The sequence below is a fragment of the Cupressus sempervirens genome, chromosome 5 (assembly GCF_028749045.1).
Source record: "Cupressus sempervirens isolate cs-2001-9-10 chromosome 5, ASM2874904v1, whole genome shotgun sequence".
NCBI classification, from domain to species: Eukaryota; Viridiplantae; Streptophyta; class Pinopsida; order Cupressales; family Cupressaceae; genus Cupressus; species Cupressus sempervirens.
Window position 1 is genome coordinate 664,991,821 of NC_143122.1, and position 14,617 is coordinate 665,006,437.

At 37.2% G+C, this 14,617-nt stretch overlaps 1 protein-coding gene across 3 annotated transcripts in view; it reads left to right on the forward strand.

Moving 5' to 3' along the window:
- Positions 1-14,617, forward strand: part of LOC149557666 (FGGY family of carbohydrate kinase) — a 195,183-nt gene that overhangs the window by 78,572 nt on the left and 101,994 nt on the right. For all 3 annotated transcript variants that reach the window (XM_089832257.1, XM_089832256.1, XM_089832255.1), the window contains exon 12: positions 7,328-7,484. In XM_089832257.1, coding sequence (XP_089688383.1) covers positions 7,328-7,484 — 157 coding nt within the window. The remainder of the gene's footprint in view (positions 1-7,327; positions 7,485-14,617) is intronic.

Consider the following 14,617-nt stretch of genomic DNA (forward strand, 5'->3'; position numbering starts at 1 on the left):
TTTAGCTATTCCAGATTTCACCAAACCATTCGAATTACAGTGAGATGCATCAGGGCAAGGAATTGGAGCAGTCATTATGCAAGAGAAGCACTCAATGAAAGTCGCAAGCTAACAAATGTAGAAAAACATTAATCCATCTATGATAAGGAAATGTTGGCTATAATGCACGCCTTAGTGAAATTTTGACAATACTTAGTCCACGGGAAATTTATTGTGAAGACAGATCATAACAGCCTACGGTTCTTCCTAAATCAAAAAGATCTTAATGATCAACAACAAAAATGGGTTAATCGGATCCAAGCATATGACTTTGATATAGAATATGTAAAAAGAAATAATAATGGAGTTGCTGATGCTCTCATAAGAAGGCCTTGATTAAATTCAAAAAAAGCTTTACAAACATCTTCAGGGTTATTTGTGGAATTACCATTTAGTTATTTGTGGAATTACCATTTAGTGTGATCTCTTCAAAAGTTCAATCTTTTCCCATTTTTTCTTTTGTCTAATAATATTGAAAAAATAACTGGACCAATTGATGCAGGCTCTGATTCTTAGCCCTTTGAATTTATTATGTTTGATTCTGCTCAATTCCATCCTTTTTTCAACCAGTTCTCTTTCCAAGTATTCATCATGCCCTTTTTACCACAAGTCAACTTCAATGCAGTTGATTTTGGATTGAAAGGCGTCCTGTATTTATATCTATCTTCAGCCTTTTTTTCTCCCACAAATGGAAAAATTTTCCTCTAAAGGCTAACCAGGACATCTCACCTATTTATCACAGGCAATTATGGTTACAAAATTTGGAAATACAGGTGGCCATCTTAATAAGTGCTAGGCCATCTTAATAGCCCCAATAGCACCCTAATCCTTAAGCTGATAGGAATTGAGTTTGAAACATTTTTCTTTCTAGGCCTATCCATGTTTATACTGCCATCACCAATATTAATATTTGCAGAATTCAGAGAGTGATCAGACATAATAGCAGTAGTAAAAACAAGATTATATGACCCATCATAGGCAAAAGAAAAAGCAGAAGCATCCACACAGATCCTATCAAGCCTGGAGTAGATTCTCTGCTTAGCTGATTGATTATTACACCATGTAAACCTTCCTTTAGATTCTTCTTTTTTCCTCTCTACTGGGTGAGTCAGATTGAGTCTCCTCTTGCACTTGGCCGAAAAATATTACTCATCGCCTTTCCTTTCCTGTTTCAAACCATCACTTTTATATTCTCTGTATTCAATCATATTGATGTCGCCAATCAGAATCCACTGTACCTTAGGGAGCGATGTGGAGATCCAATCCCTGAGGACAGCTCTTTCCCTATGATCAATAGGGGCATAAATATTACATATACCATTATCAACTCCTTGGTCTCTTATGACGACCCAGCACATCCTGTAGTTGCGGGAAACACCATTAATACTAAATTTATCAGCCCATATAGGAGCTACCAATGTGGCCACCCCACCTTTACCTTGGTCATGATCCTAGTAGGAGGCCTTAGCTTGATTCTAAATAAACTTTAGGATATTGGAGGCATTAAAACCTGTCACTTTGAGCTCTTCAAAGCAGATAATATCTTTGTTGGACATAGGGTTACACCAATCCTTGACATCATGCTTCCTATCTTTCATTTCTAGACCTCTTACATTCCAGCTTACAATGTTCAAATTTATTTGGAAGGATGGCTGATGTTTTTCTGATTTTTATAAAGTATATTGAAACATTCTGACATCTCCCCATTCTTTTTTGAGGCATTCTTATCTGTACTAGACTGAGAGAGAGAATTTCTATTTGATGTTTTTCCTCTTTTGTCTTTTTAGAGATTTCCACAAATGGTGGAGAGTCATCTTTCTTTTGAGCATCTGCCATATCAATTTCATAAACCACTAACTCTTTACCAACACTCTCATCCATGATAGGGTATCACCATTGCGGGTACAACCATTATGAGCTATGGTTTTGGCATTATGGAATTGTTTTGCCCTCTCATGGATTGTGTTTAAAGCTAGTTGCTAGGCATTTAGTCTTGCTCGTCCATCACTATCCTGTGGGAATGACATCAAAATCATCCACGAATAGAGGGTTTGTGAGATAAGATAAGATAAGATAAGATAAGATAAGATAATAATATTAATGTCCAACAAAAAACCACAAGGGTTTATGAGACTAAGCATACAAACAAAAGAGCTAGCCAAAGCAGGAGCACTAAACAGTCACTGAGAAAAAACAAAACAAGAAATGAATCAAGGAAAACCAAGGTAAGTACTAAGGATCCTTCCTTGGTACAAAGAAATCAGTCATAGAAGGATATAACTGTGGACGATTCAGAGTCTTAGATCGTCACTGAGAGCCTTTGGAGGAGTGTCGTTACTTGGAAAGACTAGTACGGTATCTGACTGATCTGGAGGGAGTGATACTAGATGGCCTTTTCACACTGTGTGGTAGAGACAAAGGGGAGAAAAAGGCGGTGATGAACTAATTAGAGGTATGTCCCTGAGGTGTGACTGACTACAGGGTATGCTTACGAAGTTGGGAGGCCTCATGTAGATAAAGTGTAAGACACCGCTAGTCAATATAGCTGAAGAATGCTGAAAGGGAAAAACAATCTCTGAATAAACAGTAAAAGCTGCCTCTAATCTCATAGTAGATAGGACACCGAAATATGAACTGGGTCACAGTCTCAACTTGCGTTAAAGTACACAATCTACAGATCTGATCATCTCTATCCATATGGTGGTTGGTCCAGGCCCGAAGATGTTGAGAGTCAAATCTAAAGGAGCCTAAAGTGAATCACAAGGCATGACACCAGCAGATACAGATAAGCAAGATGCACAATAATACCATTTTGAATCTCAAGAAAATGCTTTGCATAAAAGGCCATCTTAGGACGTAATCCACTAGGAGGATTACGCCAAGTAGTGATAATGTACTATCTATAGATATCCTGTTTGACATACTCGTTCAACTCCTGACGTGAGGGGAGGAGGTGAGTAAGAGCATCCAGCGAGAACTGGTATGGAGGAAGGCGATCAATCTCAATCCCGATTGAACCCAACAAAGAAGTGGCTTGGGCATACCAACAATGTGATCTAGTGAAAGTGTTAGATCTCATAATCTCAATAGAAGAACAGTATGTCAGATAAGAGTATCTGTGGCGGTTGATCATCGAATCCATAAAACCTTGAAGTTAATGGAGAAATCAGATCAAGTCAAAAATAGCCGCAAGTTTGAAAGGATGAGCTCCAAACTCGGCCAAGACAATGCTGTGGGGGGTGAGCTTGTGATATCTGATGATATGTTGTAAAAGAAACGTCTGAACACACTCAATAGAGGCCCAATTAGAAGCAAGAAGAGAAGGTCCCCAAATCACTGAGCCATAGAGAACGGTCAATCTAACCAAGGAGTCCAAGAGGGAAAACTTGGATGAAGTATCTTGAAAATAATGTCTGAAGCACTATCTCTTGAGCATGGCTAGAGAACCCATGCCCTTACTAACTCTAGACTGAATAGCCAGTCACAAACTAAAGCAGGGTCTCGAAAACTTTACCCTGAGATAAATGTAAGAAGACGTGATCTCAACCTTGTCCCCTAAAAAAAGAAATGAAGATGAGAGATCTTTAATCAATTAAAGATCATAACCCGAGTCTTAGCCAGATTAACCACTAGCTGACGCTGATCACAAAAAGAAGTCAAACCATCAAGAAGTCTTTGTAAACTGCCCAGAGAAGAGGCCAAGAGAACAACATCATCTGCAAAAAGGAGAATGGAGATCAAAACCCGATGCAAATAACACCTGTCACCAAGTTGCGAGGAGTTCACAAGGAAATCCTCGAGCTCATCAATATACAAGCCGAACAGAGTAGGAGAACGAGGGCAACCCTGCTTCACACCAATTGTGCTCTGAATCGGAATAGAAAAGCCCTCTGGGGTCCTGAGTCTACTAGTCACCTTCTTGTATAGTCTCATAATAGCAATCAACAACATATTTGAGATCCCAATCTCGCTAAGTCTTTGAAATAAGGCCATCCTAGGAACATAATCAAAAGCCTTGCGAAAATCCACGAAACAGTAGTAGACTTTCTCAGAGTGGTGCCTAGCTTCCTCAATAATAGCCCGCAACGTGAAGGTATGATCCATAGTCTAATAGTTTGCCCGAAAGCCGGCATTGCCCTTTAGTCCTACAACCTCTCTTGTCAAGCTCTCTAGATAGCATGGTGTTTAGAGCAATGGCATAAAGTTTGGCAAAAGTATGCCCGATTATGATATTCTTGTAGTTCCCTGGGTCCGAAGCAGGCCTAGACTTATGAATAGCATAAATTACATGATGTGACCAATACTCAGGAAACCCAATACAGACCACTCTATTAAAGAGTGTAGGAAGGTAGGATCCAAGGACTGAAGCACCAAGTTTGAAAAGCTCTGCCTGAAAACCATCCTCGTCGGCAAGTCTACTGCATCTCATGGATCTAATGGCCTCAGAAATACTGGAGGGGGTGAACATATGGTAGTAAGGAGGTGGAGAGGAGGAATGAAGAGGTGGCTGCCTTGGAATATCATAAAGTGTAATGGTGTGGGAGGTCAAAGAGTGGAAGTCAAGGATGGAGAGCAGGGGGAGTGACATCTAGGAAAAAGGGTACGCTAGAAGATGTGGGGATTTTGAATAAGCGTGGAGCAAAGGGATCTGCATTGAGAAGAGGCAAAGAACGTTTCTTGTGGTGAAGAAAACGGAGATAGGATAAACGTAGGAGAGAGAAACTCTATAATTTTTTATACATTCCTCACCCTTACAAGAACCACCAACCAAATCTCCTTGCTTATCTACCTGGACTTTCTCCCCTAGCACTAGATTGTTCTATTTATCCATATCTGAATTCTTATCACTATGAGACACATCCTTAGCAGGTTTCTCAGTTTGAATAATATTAAAGGATTTTACTTCGTTTTTTTCTTGTGCAAAGGACACTCCCTTCTATTATGGTTGTTCCTCTTACAATGCAAACAAGCATTTAAATTGCCTAGAATCTGAATATCTCAACAGAAAACTTCCTCATCAAATTTTAATATTTTGCCCCCCGGTATGACAATCTCCAGGTCAAGAGCAATAAGAACCCTGACATTTAAATTGGGGAGGGCGACCCTTGATTCTTCAATTGGAAGAATTTTCCCCAATGGTTTTAAAATCTGTGAAAGGAAAGACCAAAATTCTGCAAACACATTTTTAATTTCAAGCCAATTAGGGGTAGGCCTGGCCACAGCTTTCTCCATGTCCCCTTTTGGTGACCATGGGAAGGACCAGAATAATGACTGGCCAACATTCTGAAACCCTTTTCCTAACACCCTATCTTGCATATTGTGGGTTTTGAACACCATGGTATGTAACATTCTATAGAAGCTCACAAATTTGTCCAATTTCTTTCCCTAGACATTACAATCCAATCATCGAAGAATTTTTTGTGAAGACAAAGCATTAATATCCATACGAGCTAAGAACTATGCAGTGTTCTTAAGCCTATTTTGCTCACTCATAATGGCTTTCAACATATCAGCATTCGGTGTAAGAGGAACATTCACGGTTGAAGGAGAATCCTTACTGTTTCTCCCCCACCCAGCTCTCCTGTGGTGATGTTGCCTCTATTTTGTAGTCCATCTCTACTGGTCACTTATAATCCTTCTGCTTCCATTCCATCGAGGGCTACGATTCCATAATTGAACTCTGTGGATGGTGGGCACTCTTCCTTCTTCTGCAGATAGCATTGTTTTGTAAGATGGCTTCTCGTTTTCCAAATTACTGGATTTCTCACAATCTTTGGTGGTATTATTTGCGGCATTTGAAACCCCATTACCTTCAATCCCATTAATAACCTCCATACATTGGCGGAGTAAATGAACCTGGGATCAAAGGACAGAATCCCCCAAATTGGTGGGGATAACGAAAAGCCACAAAATGGGAACACATGCAGGATTAATAAAAGAACAATAAAGGATGAAGAAAATGAAAGGAATAGAGAGAAAACACTACAACCAAGATGCACATGAAAAGACATGAATCAAACAGAGCTTAAAGAAATAAAGGTGCCACGGAGTGGCAAGTGAGCACAGATAGATGGTGACATAACAATTTCTCAGAGCACATTGAGCCTCTTGATCCTCAGCAGAGATCAAATACAATTAATTTCATTTTTACTTTTGTTTAAATAAACACCGTATATTAAACAATTTGTCTCAACTTTCAACTGAACAGGAAATTTGAAATGTGTCTGTGATTATATGTGTTTTATCCTCTTTTATGTGACTTTTCAGTTCTAAAAGATCCAAATCCCTTGAGGCAGTTCTAGAAGTTATGAAAATAAAAGATACTAAAACATAATTTTTTCCTGATAAATATGGAAAATTATCTGTCTGGGGAAATCTGAAAGCTTGTAAGGCAACTTGCTAGGAAAAATCACCAACGAGAATTTTCTGCTAGATATGATGAATCTCTTTTACCCACCTGTTGATATACATTTCAATTCTTTCGATAAAGCTTCTTAGCTAAGGAAACATATTTCCTTGTTCGATTTAGCAAAGGAAGCCACTGGAATGTTTATAATCTGCTCCAGCATCTTTATGACAAATATGTGAGTGGTTGTGGACCTCTATCACTCGTTTATTTTGTCATTACATGTTGAAATATCAGTATGGTGTTTTTAGTAATGAGATTTATGATTTTTTGCCTTAGAACCATATGGAATATTTTCCTTAATGAAACCATGAAATAGATTCATGCTGTGCACTTTTTCTTCAACTACAGAACAAATCCAATGGATCCTATTTTCAATCTATTGATATTATGTCAAGCCTGAATTTACATCGTAATAAGGAATTTTGGTGACATGCAGTCAGCAGGTACTGCCTGCTGAATTTTTCTGTGACAATCAAGATATAGAGTTAAGTTGATGACTAATCTGAAACATTTTTTTCATTATTAATTTGATTGACATACTGTCATGCACATTGATTGGATGGCCTGTTATTTGTTTAATTAATAATTTTATCAAAGATACTCTGCTGATGGAGTTGTTAAGGCACGGCACAGTAGTCTGTGAATTGTTTTTGCATATTTCCATTTGCTTTGGACACTTATATTTCATAAGGGCGTCAGTCAATGAATTATTCTTGTTATCTGGGTCATTGTTCATAGGTTTGTGAGGTCCATTTGGGGTTCAAAAGCCATGTGAAGTGAAAGATTATGTATTGTCAATAAGCTTTGTAATCATTTCTTTTGCTTCCTTGTTTTCTTAGTTCAAAAGATGTGTAGATTTTTATTATATATCTGTGGCAGGTCTCCAGTGGCAGATCCGAGCGCAAAAGGAATGATTTCTGGCCTGACACTTGATAGTAGTGAGAAACAATTGGCTGTTTTATACCTTTCCACAGTACAGAGCATTGCATATGGCACACGACACATTGTTGAGCATTGCAATGCTCATGGTCTTAAGGCAAGTCATTCAATGTCAAGTGGTTTCTAACTTTTATGTATTTGTATTATTATGATCTTGTAATTCTCTGTTTAGATTTTTTTCTTTTTTGACGCATTGATAACATTACAAATTCTAATGTATGTTAATTTCTTTTCTATAACTGGGCTTTATTCTACTATCTTTCTATGTAGAGAAGTAATGGAACAGCAGGTCGTATTCTACTATTTTGTTTCAAATATGCTCCTTTTGGCTTGAGACATTCATGGAAGTGACCATTTTCAAGTGATAAGATGCATCCAGCATATGGTGCTTTTTAAGAGCTATGTAGAGAAGTAATGTAACAGCAGATTTAACAATAGTAATAAAATAGGAAATGAAATTACAATAGATTGATGATTTCATAGCTTGGAACTAATTCACATATATATGAGTCTAAGGTTATCAGTGAAAGTACAACAATTGATCATATTTTAAAAGTAGTATTAAGTGTAATATGTTAAAAAGAATAATCAACTTATTTTTCTCGGCGCTTAACACTACCAAATATACTGAAATATCATATCATTAACATTTTGCTAGTCATAACATTTGCATTAGACTATTGACCTAAAGAAATTGGCCAAAATTTCTGAAGATGGATTTCAACATTGTCCACATATTGTTCTTTTCAGTTTTAATTTGTCAAACCATCTGATGACATGGTTATGTAATCTTTTTGGAAAAAATCCAATCAGGTTGCATCTTCAATTATTTTGTTGGCCTTATGTTTGCAAATTCTGAAAATATGTTTTTGAATCCAACTTTCATTCACTACATACATTTCTGGTTTAAAAATTGATGATGACTTTGACTCTGTTCTTCTTTTCTAAAGGTATTTTATCAAACTATATGTTTTTTTTGCTTTTGTTGAATATGTATTGGTTTGAACTTTCTTAGTTCTCTAAGTAGGTAGAGGCCATCCATTTCAGATTCTTCTTGGAAGTGGATGTCTCTAACTGTTCTGATTCTGTATGTGACATCTTAGGATGCCCAATTCACATAGATAGTGTACCTGTGTATGCTTATGAAATAGGGATTTGGATCATTTCTATAAAACTTGGGAAATTGTTCTTCCTTGACCAAACATCCTATCTATATGTATGTATTCTTTTTGATTGAATTTAATCTATATAGTGTGTAGGCAAAGATTACAAAAATTCCCATTTTAAATTGGTAAAAAGAGTACTGATTACAAAATGTCCTTCAAAGGGGAGGTACAACAATAGCATGTTAACCCTTGTTTCTGAGATGGGGATGTCCCGGGGATGGGGGGATGGGTAGGGGACGTCCCCTAGTCGTCCCCAAAAAATGCAAATTACCAGGAGATGTCCCCGAGACTCGGGGACAACTAGGGAAAAAAAGGCCATCCCCGGTAGAGAGAGGAGACGCCTAAATGTCCCCCAACTATACTGGGTATGGCCAGCCATCCCCAAATGTTTTTTTAACTTTTTTTTTTTAATGCAAAAAAAAAAAAGTGAATGTTAAAAAATAATTTTAAGGCTCCTAACTAGGTTGCCCAGGTGGGCCCCACCCCTCCAAATGCCCTTAAAAGGTTTAAAGACACCACATTTTAGTTGTTTTTTCATTTGTTTGGTTTTCATTTTGTGTTGCAGCTGGTTGGAGTTTTCATTTTGCAAGAAGAGGTAGAATAGGAGCAGTAGTCTACTTCATTTTTCTATGTTTTGTTTTTTATGTCGAATGTGAACATGATTATGATACATTGATACTTATTACTTTATGGCAGCCCTTTATCCTTTGGGCGTATAGCTTTGGGCATATTTAGATTTAGATTTTTAGATTTATCATTATAATATTGTTCACTAATATTGATATGTATTTTGACAATTGAAATCGGGTATTATTTCTTAGATGGCATTCAAATGTTGTATGTTATGGTTCTATAATGTTTAAATGACATGCTTTGTGCTTAGTTTCATATGAATGACATTTATATTTGCAAATTTCAATGTATATTTTAAAATCTCTCTCTCTCTCTCTATATATATATAGCCATCCCTATTTGCTGTCCGCCCCCCAATCCCCAAAATCGCCAAAAAAATTTGCCATCCCGGAAACTTGTCCCGCCGTCCCCGTACCGGAAACTCGGGGGAACATAGGATTTAAACAAAGGGAAAAACTTCAATACCAACAATGAATGAACCATTAGATTTAGAAGGAAAATCATCCAAAGGGCCACAAGTATATTAAGTGACTCCAAAAGATAGAAGATAGATTGCATGCAAAGTTAAACATTGATCTTCTGTATTGATATATTGACACACTCTCACGCCTTGGATACAATCATCTCACCCTTCAACTTCAAGGAAAACTTTTTTAGTAGGAGTAACAATTTTTTATTATGCACTAGGTGCTCAACACACTTTTTATAAAGCTCTTTAAGAGAAGTTTCCAAGAAAATAATGATACAATAAGGTTTTAAAGATGCTTTAAATCAATCGTAATCTTTATCCATCCAAAAATGACAATAAAATGGTTCAGCATTGGCCTAAAATAGACATTCCTTTTCTTTAAATTCATGTTTTTTTTCCTAAATTCATGTTTTCTTTAGTAGTTGACAGATAGATTTCTTAGTTAGCAGAAGTTTAGGTGACTGCAAAATTACACATCATTTAATGTTATGAATTCTTTTTCTAACTCGACACAACTTTCAGCTTGCTTGACCAATTTAAAACTAAACTTGGCAAAGGATGGTGGTGATGTGATAAAGAAAATGCACTAGTATGTTTTTATTTATTCTCTTAAGCTTGAGCATGGTTTCAATATGCAATTGCCATGCTTGACAAAGTTATTAAGTGGCTTGGCCAGCTAGAATGCAAAAGAACTTTGCGCTCCTTCATGTTTAGGCTTGAGCATGGTTAAATCATGTAAATGCCAGCTGAGTTGCACTTTTTAGGCAACATTTGGTAGGCTAAGAATGTGATTTGTGTTACATATTTTTAAAATCAAACTTTTGTAATGTTTGTTAAGTTGCCTTTTTATACTAATATTTCCACCAATATAACGTGCCATCCTCAATTACGTTTCTCCTTGTTTCACCTTCTCTTGAGGGTAGCCATTTGCGTCTCATTTATCCTTGGTTTTTCCAATAAAAAGTGTTTTTCATTTATTCTACTTTAACTCTCAACTTCAATTATACATTTTTCATTTTTCAGTAATGTTGGCCACTACAATCACATTTTTTTTGTTTCTTTACCACTCAAGAATGGTGCTTATCATGTAAATCCTTTTATGTCTGTTGGGTGGACATTTTGCAATTGATAGTTTTGGGTAAATTCCAGTCGCAAAATAGGTAGACCAGCCACAATGTGTGAGATAGAGTCTCTCCTACCTTGAAGGGAAGGCTCCTCTCACCATTCCTTGGATCAACTCAAGGTAAGCAAGAAGTTGAGAGATGTGAAAGGGTATTACAAATATTCTTCCCTCTTAACTTTCAGGAAACAATCCACTTACCTGTAGAACGAGTAATGGGCAAGATGAAATATCTATCTACACTTCTATCTAGTAGTTGGAAACAGTGATACTGATAAATCAACACCAACTCAAAGATTGATTGAAAGTGTACCTATTTGGCTCTAAGTCCTATTTGTTTAATTTATAAGAAAAATCACTACTATTGGGACGCAGAGACTTCCAGAAGTAGATGATTTCTATTCTATTCTATTAAAAAAACCTCTACCATTGGGGTGCAAAGACTTCGAGAACTAGGAAAATTTTAACTATCTTTCATAAATTTGAGATGGCAATACAAGCTACAGTCAAAGCTTCTAGTCTATGTATCACCACAATTGCTCCTAGTCAGAGCTTTGGCTTTGATTGCTTCTTAACTCACTACGCTCTATTATTGAACACACAATAATAACATGAATCAATGACAATAGGTGCAAAATACAGTCAAAGCTTCTAATTTGCTCTATCAAAATTGCTTTTAGTGAAAGTTTCAAATCCAATTGCTTTTTTTATTCACTTTTATCCCAAATTGGTACTACACAATCAAAGTTATGCTTGCACAAGTTTGGTAGAGCTTTCTTGCATACAACAAAAGATGATTTTTACAATGAGGGGGCATTCCTTTATATAGGCAAAGGAGTTGAGAAAAATGAGGAATAAGTGGGAGCAACTTGTTGATGTCAGTTTTTATACCATATAACATATTAGCAATTGAATATCTGATATAGAGTATCAAACACACAATTCCTCTCTTGAAAAGTTAATACTCATGGGACATGAGAATAACTCCAATGTTTCTTACACCTGTAGCTACTAACTCAGTATATTGATGTGATTTGCTGGTAATCACGTAGGCAGGCTTACATTATTCCTTCAAGGACAACTTGGATTTTGGGATGATGGTAATGGTGATTCGGTACAAGTGCCAGATGATGTTGATGGTTTTGGAGGGTGAGTATTTGAATGGCTTATGCTTTCTTAACCTTCTTCAAAACCTCGACTAATCAACTACTCGCTATTCTACTCCTACTCCTATGAATGGAAAGATTAGCAAATGGACGGGGATCGAAACTAATGAAAGTTTATCAACGGCTCCACCCTCATAGATGCAATGATTCAAAAGAGAAGGAACTAGTTTACTACACAAAGCTTCCCCAACAAGCCGCTATGATGCTAGTGGCCTAGTTATAGATCCCTATCAAACATCTAGTAATATCACCATACAATTAGCCATCTACTTTTACTCTAGCAACATGAAATGAAATCCTACTATTAATTTGAGAGATGAGAACCATGCAATACACCAAAATGATCATGTATATCCACCATGCAAGCCACAACAATGAATAGAGAACAATTTTGATAGTATTTTGTCAACAATTCTCCAACATAACTCTCTCACAAATGAGAGCAAAATGGCCTTATATAAAGGCTCCAAATTACAATGAATGGCCGAGATTAAGAGGCAAAATCAAGGGCCAAGATTATAACTTACAAATCCTAATTAGGGTTACCATTACTCAACCAATTACATGAGGGCACCAACTTTGTGGGCCAATGAGAAAATTACAATAATTTGTCAACCAATGAGAACATATGACACTTGGCATGATTTGATTGCATGCACATGAAAGTGCCACCTCATCAACCTTATAAATTTATTTAATCCTTGAGATAAGGTGAAGCCTTGGATGCTTGAGCTTGTCCTTAGAAATTTTCTCATCACCACTCGAACTTGCTTGTACTTTATGTCCTGACCCTGAAAGGATGAGGTCTTCATGCACTTGGGGTAATCTTGCCTTGGCCTCGATGGCTTCCCTGGATGTGAACTTCTTTGCAACTTGAGAGCTTTGCTCTTGGCCATTACCTTGAACTTGAACTTAACCTCCCCCATTATCCTTGCCTTCCTTAACCTTCTTGGTCTTTCCTAACCTTCCCATTCGAATCCAACCAAGCTAGCTTGCACGAATAGCCAAGCCATGCCTAGCCTCAAATATTTTCAAACCACTTCCACTAATCCGCTCTTTCTTGAAATTGCGGGGCTTCTTGAATCTTAATCTTCAATCAAATTCGTCTTTCACCCGATTTCATTCTTCACCAAAGCTCGCACTTCAACCTTTGCCGGCTTGCAATCAAATAGAAGGGCTAGGACCCTATGTAGAATTTCTTCTAGTTTTGCTCTGCCCTAAGTTGTAATTCTAGATTTTCACCTATAATTCTAGTCCAAACAAATTTACCCCTTCCATTTACAATTTCATCAATAAAGTACATCTAGTTTTTGGATTGTATACCTTGAGCTATGCCCATGATCCGGCTGAAAAGCACTATGAGATCACCATATTCTAATTTGAAGTTTGCTACTGTGAGCCTCGATGATCTGGTGACTCCTTTCTTTCCCTCATGTAGCCAATTCTGCTTTTGTAGATTTTTGCCATGGGGAATTGTCATTCCTTTAGTTTGTCCTTTACTTGTATCATATTTATTATACCGACATTGGTATTGGTTATTCGCCTCATTTTTGAGAAGAAAGTTGTTTTGGGCATCATATCCTTTGTCTTTCTTAGTGTCTGTTCCCTTAGGGTTCTTGCTTGTACTAACATCTACCATCCTAAACATTTATTTCTGCCCTTTCGTTCTAAGTGATATGGACTACCCTTATCGATCTCCAACCTTCTTTCTATCGATGGATTCTACACATATTTATGCCTCGCCAAGTCCTATTACTACACTTATCAATCTCCAATAGTCAACTTAGGGTGGGACTACCACTTATTTTTGCATCGCCGTTGCCTTAGGATGGACTACACTTATATCTCCCAACTTCATTCCTAGGGTGGTCTAGCTTATTTCTACCTCTTCAAATGTCCTATCATGGATTCTACACTTATCAATCTCCAATCTTAAACCTATGATGGGATGATGAAGTGGTGGATGATGAATGCAAGAAGAACCAAGGGAAACAAAACTAGACAAGAACAGAAGAGCGAAATTTGCTTAAGGACCACTTTCAAGTTTAAATGAATTGAACTTACCTCTACCAATTGCTGGGTGTTCTTTTGAATTTCGGATCAGACCGAAGCATTTCAAGCCCCTTGCAAATATTGATGTCCTAGCTGAAGAAATCAGAATTTTGCCCACTTGAAATTGCCCATGCATGTGCCAAAAAATCAGACTTTAATCACCTATTTCCTTTGCCAAATAATACTATCCAAATACGATGCAAAATTGCAGCTCCTCAAGAAAATCAGACTTCCATAAATTTCGGCTCCACAAAATTTGTAGCTCCACAAAATTCGCAATTCTCTATGGAAATCAGACATCAATCAAGAATCATGTAGGGCAAGGAAAATCAGATCTGCCTTGTAAAAATTACCAAGAACTGCCCTATAAAAAAAACACCAAGGAAGAAGAGTTGCTCCCATATGCAAATCTACCTTTTGCCAAAAATCGTCCAAGGAGGAAGAGCTACTCCAAGCATGGAAGAGGAAGATGGAAAATGAGGAGACAAGGGGAATCAAAGCCTTCTTATACCCAATTCACTTGCCTTCCCTAGCTGGTCGATTTGCACCTAGGAGAGGCAAAAAAACAAAAAACATTAATTAGTTCACAATCCGTCCCCAATTAAATAATAAGCCAAAAATTAA